Source organism: Bombus impatiens, unplaced genomic scaffold, assembly GCF_000188095.3.
Source record: "Bombus impatiens unplaced genomic scaffold, BIMP_2.2 scf_0962, whole genome shotgun sequence".
Lineage (NCBI taxonomy): Eukaryota > Metazoa > Arthropoda > Insecta > Hymenoptera > Apidae > Bombus > Bombus impatiens.
In genome coordinates this window covers 13336-22112 of record NT_177381.1, presented here as the reverse complement: position 1 = coordinate 22112, position 8777 = coordinate 13336, and the positions used below count along the sequence as shown (strand labels likewise).

The 8777-nt window shown below is 39.3% G+C and overlaps 1 protein-coding gene and 1 long non-coding RNA gene across 2 annotated transcripts; one reads left to right on the top strand and one right to left on the bottom strand.

The window, feature by feature from the left end:
• Nucleotides 1-1740: 1740 nt before the first annotated feature.
• Nucleotides 1741-3924, top strand: LOC117152279. The gene is made up of 4 exons (XR_004462610.1): nt 1741-2452; nt 3107-3196; nt 3418-3507; nt 3611-3924. It is a non-coding gene; the product is annotated as an uncharacterized LOC117152279 (long non-coding RNA).
• A 365-nt stretch (nt 3925-4289) lies between these two features.
• LOC117152278 lies at nt 4290-5089 on the bottom strand. Its single transcript, XM_033323397.1, has 2 exons — nt 5012-5089; nt 4290-4889 (listed from the first exon to the last, which is right to left on the bottom strand). The coding sequence occupies exons 1-2, from the start codon at nt 5087-5089 to the stop codon at nt 4290-4292; spliced, it is 678 nt and encodes a 225-aa protein (XP_033179288.1).
• Nucleotides 5090-8777: the final 3688 nt, after the last annotated feature.

Below are 8777 nucleotides of genomic sequence, written 5' to 3'. Positions count from 1 at the left end.
CGAATAATCAGTTAGATTTAACAATTTAGAAAATATAAGTCGTTCTTGGCAACTAGTGGAGTCGTAAGCGAAAAATGATTCTTTTAATTGGCAACTGGGTTCACTGTGGACAATCAGTGTGGCTTCGTAGGCCTCGCCCAAGGATGAGCAATCTGCTAACGATGGGAAGAGGAAAACGAAAAACCATAGAATTTCTCTGCGTTGAAAACACCGTAATCACTGGTTGATACAGCGAACCATTGTAAACGAAATAGATCGAAATTTGATAAAGTTGTTTTATTACAGACAATTTATTAAATCTTGGCCAGGAACGTTTATTTCAATTTTATGTCGTGAATTCAAGACGTTCGGATGAAATCTACGTAAATTGTGTGCTTCATAGTTTTATCTGTCAACTATAGCTGCCGACGGCGCCGACGGGTGCTTTTGTTCAGAGACAACTTTATTCGACTGCAAGTTAAAAGAGAAGAGGATATACAATTTCAAATTTCCTACCTTGATTAGATGTAAAGTCGATCGGCAGTATGTATGGCTTGGTGATGTGTCGAATTTTGACAATTAACTTTGATTCCGCAGATGAAGTAACAATACGAATGCTTAATTCGAATGATGATTTTTTGAAACCCCTTTTAATATTCGATTTCGACGGACAGAGTGACGATGTGAATGGTCTGAATTTTGAATAAGGACTCTTCTACTTTATGTTATTCCCGCTTACTTATAATACACTAATTGTCACGTGATGGATCATCTCTATGGGAATCACAGCATTGCTACGTGACAAATTAGGAATTTTGTAACTGTCTACTTTCGAGGATTGTGCTTAAGTTTCGTCTTCTTGATTATCTTATTTACGCTATTCCTAATTTCTCATATTCTTGAGACACGTAGATGCTGCTGATTGTGCTGAAGGTTCGTCTTCTTGATTATCTTATTTACGCTATTCCTAATTTCTCATATCCTTAAGACACGTAGATGCTGCCGAAGTTTCGTCTTCTTAATTTCTCGTATTTCGTTGGGTATTAGGGACATGCAAGGTGCGTGATAAAATGTAGGTATCGTAGTAGCTCGTATTTTGCTAATGTTGCGTCTTCGATGTTTCCCAGAACTTCCTTAGTGATGCCAGTGGAATGTGGCAGGCGCGTGCGAACTTGTCCTTGCTGAAGTTGCATCTGCGATGTATCTGGTAACTTCCTTGCTGATGCCAGTGAATCGTTCAAGGCGCGTGGCAACTTAGTATTTGCCGAGTCTTCTTATGCGTTATTTCCTGTTTCTTTCAATAAAATATCATTTTTTTTTATAATAGTAAGCCTAATATATTATTTCATGGCTTGTTTCTCACGGCTGGTTTCTATCAATTTCCAGTATTCTTGCGTTATGTTGTATTGATCATTATTTGTTCTTTCTTTGTTACGATCTTCCATTTTTATTATCATTTATTAAATATTTATTCCTTCGCTGAAAATATGATTTATTTTGTAACGCATAAAGGTTACTATATGCACGTGTTGATTATCCAACATGGCCGCCTGTGAATATCCCTAGTATATAGTGACATTTTATTAATGTGAAATCTATTATTTATCCATTAATTATTTGTGACTTTATTTTAATAGTTGACGTATAATTGCAGTGGGAATAATATTATTTTGCATTTATTTAATGTGCGTAATTATTGCATGTATTCTGATGCGCACGTGTAAGAGCTATCATAACAGTCCAAGATGGCCGCACGTGAGTGTTTCTAGTAAAAGTGACGCGTCCTTAATTTGTTTAATACTGAAATAATTATTCGTCCGTCGCTTATTTTCCTCTATTTTAGCGCAGTTAGAATTTTTAAATGACAATAGTATTGTTTGTGTAATCATTATAATGTGTATATACTATGTGTTATTTTAATATAATAACATGTGGATTGTGTTATTGTTAAATTTTATAATTTATCAATAGCACTGTTTTATTGTTGTGTTCTCAGCAGTTTATGTTTATAGAGTGTTCCTTTAATTAATTTAATACTAATATGTGCATAGTGTGTTATTACCAGTTCTAGTGCATAACATAACCTTATTTCTCTATGCCAGAATTAATACAATTATGCTATATTAACTTAGTACAATATAATAATTTTTTATCTTAATCGCGTTTGTCGTTGATACTCAGTTAATCAGTTTTAATTAATTCATAATCTACTCCTATATTATTGGCTATTTTCTGTTTCTTTGTTATGAAGTTGTCGTTACCTTGTGCGTGTAATTTGCCGCCTTTACATAGAATTTTGGAGCTAATCTATACATTGCTAGTTAAAATCTTTATTGTTTATAGGTTCTACAATTCTAATCCTCCAACGCTGAGTCCTTTACTTGGAACAGTTACATGGTGCGCGTTTGGTATCTTCTGGTTCTTCATTACATGTCTAACACTTATCAAGACTACTTTTACTTATCCTAGAATTGTAAGTATATATATAGATTATATAAAACACTATAATTTGTAAATATCTGTATAGTAAAATAGTCTGTCCACTATCTTGTTTGCAAAGACCGTTTCGTCAACGTTGGATTATTTGTTATGGCGCTACAAATTTTCTTGATTTTTTGGTTTTATTTTCCATTAGCAAACAGTAAGTCTGTTGTCGAGCATCAATTATTGATTGTTATCGTGCTTCATTTAGTTTAATTATATATATGAAATATAATTGCAAGTCTTTAATAGTATTATTCTCTTCCATATATATTAAGGCAATTGAGGTTAGTTTATCCATTCGTTTTTGCTGACAGTCTTATACTATGTTCTACGGAGTGGGTCCACAACCTGTTTCTGCGAAATTCCTGCATGTACGCTTCGTTCTATGATGATTAATTGTGCACTAGGTGCTTTTAACTTTCACTACTTTTAATTATTTTATTGAATTAACATGTTGTATATTTAAGTGATGGTTAGAACACACACATAATAATTTTCCTTTTCCTTTTAGGTTTCTACTATCTGCTTGATTCGATAAGCAGTGTCACACTTCCTTTGGTTTAGGCACAATATTGTTATAAACATTTAGTAGTATTATGTTTTGTATCGAAACAGTTAAAGTTAATTCCTACATTTGTTTCAGCTGGCTGTCGTAGATTATGTTCTACGGATATGGACACATAACCTGTCTTCGCATATACACTTTCTTCTACGATGAGTAATTGTTCATGAGGTACTTTTCACTTCCACTGTTTTGTAATTATTTTATTGAATTACACATTTTATAATTAATGGTTAGAACGCACATGATAATTTTCCTTTTCCTTTTAGGTTTGCATGATTCGATAAGCACTGTCACACTTCCTTTGAGTTAGGCACAATATTGTTATAAACATTTAGTAGTATTATGTTTTGTATCGGAACAATTAAAGTTAATTCCTACATTTGTTTCAGCTGGCTGTCGTAGATTATATTCTACGGATATGGACACATAACCTGTCTTCGCATATACACTTCCTTCTACGATGAGTAATTGTTCACGAGGTATTTTCCACTTCCACTGTTTTGTAATTATTTTATTGAATTACACATTTCATATTTAAGTAATAGTTAGAGCACGCATAGTAATTTTCCTTTTTCCTTTTAGGTTACCACTGTCTGCAGTATTCGACAAGCAGTGTTGTTCCATATACTACCGTACTCTGTTGTCTCTTGAAATCGTTCTTGTGGTCTGTTTCGATTGTGTTAGTTTTAACTTGTTCGAGTGTATTGTTCATGGAATCCCTTTTACTTTAATCTTGACGTTTTGTGTGTGGATTCTGACAATAGTGCCTAGTTTATTGAAGTGTGTTAATATGCCTAGGTGTTTTATATATTTTATATCTAGTTGTATATAAAATATATTTTGTTTATTGTGGTTTTGTATGTCCATATTTGCTGTATATTAAATTGCTTGATATTCCCTGTTTGTTATAAAGGTGTGTATTCCTATCGTTCCATTCCTTTTTCCTTTCCTTTGAATTGTTCATGAAGTTATTACGAGATTTGATTAAATTGTCGAATTGTAGGTTATCCTGATTGAATATAGTATTTTGTCGTGATTTATTAATTAATTTGTGAGTCACTTTTGGTTAATTGGTTCTTCATAATTTATCCTTAGTCGAATTATGAAATTATAGGTTATGTTGTACTCTTTATATTTACTATTTCGTTAGAGTACCTATTTTTACTTTATTATCTGTTATTTGCCCTCGTATACTACTTCTCTATTTTTGACAACATTTAATTAATCTTTTATTAAAAAATTTCCATTTTCGTTGTATCGTTCATTCGTTTTGAATATTCGAATTGTCACTCGCCTTATTTGTATATTGCGGTTTTCCATCTTTTGTTACGGCACGTGCGGAGCGCGGGACGTGACAGCACATTAATGAATCGCCAATGAGGAAATGTCCTGGAGTGAGGACTAGGAAATCATTTGGATCGGTGGAGATAGGAGTTTGCGGGTGTGAATTGAGGACTGCTGCTTCTCTGATGAGAGTATTCAATTGCTCAGAGGTGAGTAACTCGTTGCTGGCTACACGCCTAAGGTGGCGTTTTAAGGACTTCACCGCTGCTTCCCATAGCCCACCGAAATGCGGGGAATGAGGGGGAATGAAGCGCCATTCGATTTGTTTGTCGGCCAAAAATGCGGTTACTTTTTCTTTGTGGTCGTCCGATTGTAATAAATCATGAAGCTCTCGTAACTCGTTGCTTGCTCCTCTGAAGTTGGTGCCATTATCAGAATGGATGGTGGAGCAATACCCTCGTCGAGCGATGAATCTGCGGAGAGCGGCGATGAAGGCTTCGCTAGTGAGATCGTCAACGAACTCGATGTGTACCGCTTTAACTGCTAGGCATAGGAAGATGGCTACGTATACCTTTATCTGTATACGAAGATGGCTACGTATACCTTTATCTTACGACGGTTATGATCTCGTTTTTCCTTGATGTGGAACGGCCCGCAGTAATCGACGCCGACGTTTGTGAATGGGTGAGATTCCGTTACTCGCGCCTCCGGCAGATCAACCATTCCGGCGGTGGTTGAGCGCGGCAGCAGCGGACGCAGCCTTTGATCGCCCGCCATACTTGACTTCGACCGTCGACGGGCCAGTATCTTTGTCTTACTGCGTATAGCGTAGCCTGCGTTCCGGAGTGCATGTGGATCTTGTGCTCATGTTCTATAATGCGTATATGATGCGTGTTGTAACGGATGACTTAGGTAATACTATGGGATGTTTCTGGGCGAAGGTCATCGACGAATGACTGAGTCGACCCCCGACTCGCAATATTCCTTCCTTGTCAACGAACGGGTTGATTCGCGTGAGCTTACCCTTTATCGCCGCGCTCCGATCTTTTTGGAGTGTACGAATTTCCTCGGAGAAATGGATGTTGTGCAACAATTTTATCAGCTTATTGTGCGTTATGCGTAATTCGGTAACGGTTAGGGGTGTCGTTCGGTTCTCTTTCTGTTTCCAACGGAGGCAACGAGCTATGATTCGTATCGACTTGGGCCAGGATGAATATCTTTGCAACAAACTGTAATCGGCGGGGTTCGCGGACAGACAAATCGCCCCCTTCTGCTCCGGTACTTCAACTTGCGGTGTTAGCGCCCATGTCGGCCAGTAGTTTTCCGGCTGGTAGAGCCATGCAGGACCGTGCTACCAGATGGTTGGGCGCAGAAACTCTTCGGGTGTTTGGCCGTGTGATATTAAGTCCGCGGGATTGTTGTTGGTGGGAACGTGCGCCAATCGCGGATACTGGTTTTTGTTTGAATTTCGGACTCTGTTAGCGACGAATGTTTTAAGGGTGTGAGGTGATGTATTGAGCCAATGGAGAACGATAGTGGAATCGGTCCAATAGATAGTTCGAGTAATTTTCTACAATAGGGCTTGTTGCACGGTCGACATCGGGGACGTAAGAAGGAGTGCTCCACTCAGCTCGAGCCGAGGAATGGTCTGGTACTTGAGCGGGGCGACTTTCGATTTTGCGGTTAAAAGTTGGGTCCAAACACGGCCGTTGGTGTTAAGGGTTCGGAGATAAGTGTGCGGAGATAAACACAGGCTCCGTAAGCCCTTTCGCTGGCATCGCAGAAACCATGCAATTCAATTTCCGTTGCGGACTTGATTATTGCCTTGCGTTGGAACCTAACGTTGTTTAATAAGGGTAATTGGGCATAGTACCTGTCCCACTCTGTATTTAACTCGATCGGAAGTGATTCGTCCCACTCGACTTTCGATGACTATATTCGTTGAAGCAGCATTTTGGCCCAAACAATCACCGGTGCGAGCAGACCGAGCGGATCGTAGATTTTTGCAATCTCCGAGCTGATGATTCGTTTCGTGACTCGGGAGGAGGTGGGTTTGACTTCGACCGAGCAAAGAATGGACTCGGGAGGGCGTGGGTTTGACTTCGACCGAGTAAAGAATAGAGTCTTCGGATGAATTCCAAAACACCCCCAGCGTCTTCAAGGTTTGCGAGTCGCCCAAAAAATGTTGGTGATTTGTTTCTTCTAAGGAAAGCCCGCGTAATAAGTCATTGTCGTTTGATGCCCATTTTCGTATATTTAAGCCGGCCAGTTGAAGTAAATTGGTGAGTTCTGTTCTGAGCGTAAGGGCTTCGTCCTTCGTTTCAGCTCCGGTGAGAGTGTCGTCGACGTAGAAATCCCGCTGCAGTACCTGCGCTGCACGTGGAAATCGATGTCCTTCGTCCTCTGCCAGTTGCTTGAGTCACTATTGATTAATTGGATCTTCATAGTTTATCCTTAGACGAATTATGAAATTATAGGTTATGTTGTACTCTTTATATTTACTATTTCGTTAGAGTACCTATTTTAACTTTATTATCTCTTATTTGCCCTCGTATACTAATTCCCTATATATGACTACATTTGCTTAAACCTTTATTTAAACAATTTCCATTTTCGTTGTTTTCGTTGTATCGTGCGTTCGTTTTGGATATTCGAATTGTCACTCGCCTTATTTGTATATTGCGGTTTTCCGCCTTTCGTTACGGCACGTGCGTAGCGCGGGACGTGACAAATCGACGAGATCATTGCGATTTGCGAGCTGTTGGGATTGTTTCGACGCTGAAACGGGCGAGCATTACATTTGGTGTGTAAAATGGAGTGAAATGAGCGCCTAAACGTCGAAATATCTCCAACGGGAAGGAAATGACGACCAGTTTTCGTCAAAATGGACGAGATCATTTGATTTGCGAGCTGTTGGGCTTATTTCGACGTTGAAACGGGCGAGCATTACATTTGGCGTGTAAAATGGAGTGAAAAGAGCGCTTAAACGTCGAAATGTCTCCAACAGCAAGGAAAGGACGGATAACTATCGTTAAAATCGACGAAATTGTCACGTAATTTTTAGAGTTAGTTGGTGAAAATAAAATATAGTTGAGTCGTAACTCAACTATTAACTTTGTTTTAATCAACCTTTATTATGAATTCAGCAATCACAATGTAACACGCACTGAATTAACATAAATCACAATTCACTCCAACCACGTTATGTAAGACTTAGTTACAACAATACATTAAGTACGCGACTTATAAGGGTAGAGACCGATATAGATATGTTGACTATTCTAAGGATACAGAATAAGTGAAGTTTTACTGACGATACTGTGTCTGAGGAAGGCTAGGGGTGGGTGTGTCTAAGGACACGGGACTATCGGATTTGTTGACGACAATTTTGGTTAAGGAAGTGAGGGCAGTAGACACCGTCTCTTGGATAATAAGACGGTTGGTGGACCAGGAAGGGTTTAGCCGCCCTCGCGAGAAAGTTGCTAACGGAACATACCTAATGTGAAGAAAACCAACTTTCTAAGCTAACACGTGGTAGACAATAAACGTAAAGGGAAATCTAAGACAGGAAATACTCGCTTGGTCCGAAGGACCTTAACTATGAAAATTTCAAGGCCCCTGGTGGGCACTTAAGACTATTGAGGGTGCGCACCAAGAATCTGCAGACATCTGGGGTGCCATCCTGTCCGCGGTGTGTGGCCTGGTCTCTGATGTGAATTGACGTTACAACTGCGAAGTTAAAGAAGAAGAGGATATACAATTTTAAATTTCCTACCTTGAATTGGTGCGATGTCGATTAGGCGGTGTGGTATGGTTTGGTGATGAGTCGAATTCTGGCAATTCAACTTTGATTTCGCAGATGAACTGGCAATATGAACGCTTTGATTCGAATGGTGATGAACGCTCGGATTTTCGAAACTAATCACTATGGATAATCGGGTTCGACGGACCGAGTCACGATGCGAGCGCTTTGATTCTCGAATAGTTATTCGACGCTCGGACTTTCGAACTTAATTAACTTTTCTAATACTAGATTTTAACGGACAGAATGATGATGTGAACGGTTTGAACTGACTTTACACTTTAATTGACTTTACTCGATTTTCGACGGACAGCTTTCGTCGAGAAAAGCCTTCGTTCAGAAAGTAAGGGAAATTGGCGTTGCTGCTAATTGGTCAATCTCCATATCGGTGGTTAGAAAAATATGTTAGCCGCTCTCGAGGGAAAGTTGCTAGTGGGAGACGCCGCTCGTTGAAAAATAGGTCTCCTCTATCTTCTCGTAGTTGGGACAAAGACCTTTTGTCTCTTTGAAGGACTTTAGTTGACTAAACCTTAAGATTTATAACGGGCCCTCGGGCTAGCCGAACGTGTACTGCGGAGACGCATCGACATCTGGCAATCATCTTACTCGAAGAATAGGGTCTGCGTGTGGCGAGCCACGGGACAGAAACCGTTAAAATATTTA

Excerpts from the sequence above, each read along its gene's own strand:
- LOC117152278 (XM_033323397.1), bottom strand. The coding sequence starts at position 5,089 with ATGGCGGGCGATCAAAGGCTGCGTCCGCTGCTGCCGCGCTCAACCACC. Across the intron at positions 4,890-5,011 it reads TTGATCTGCCGGAGGCGCGA|ATAAAGGTATACGTAGCCAT; the intron begins GTAACGGAATCT and ends CTTCGTATACAG.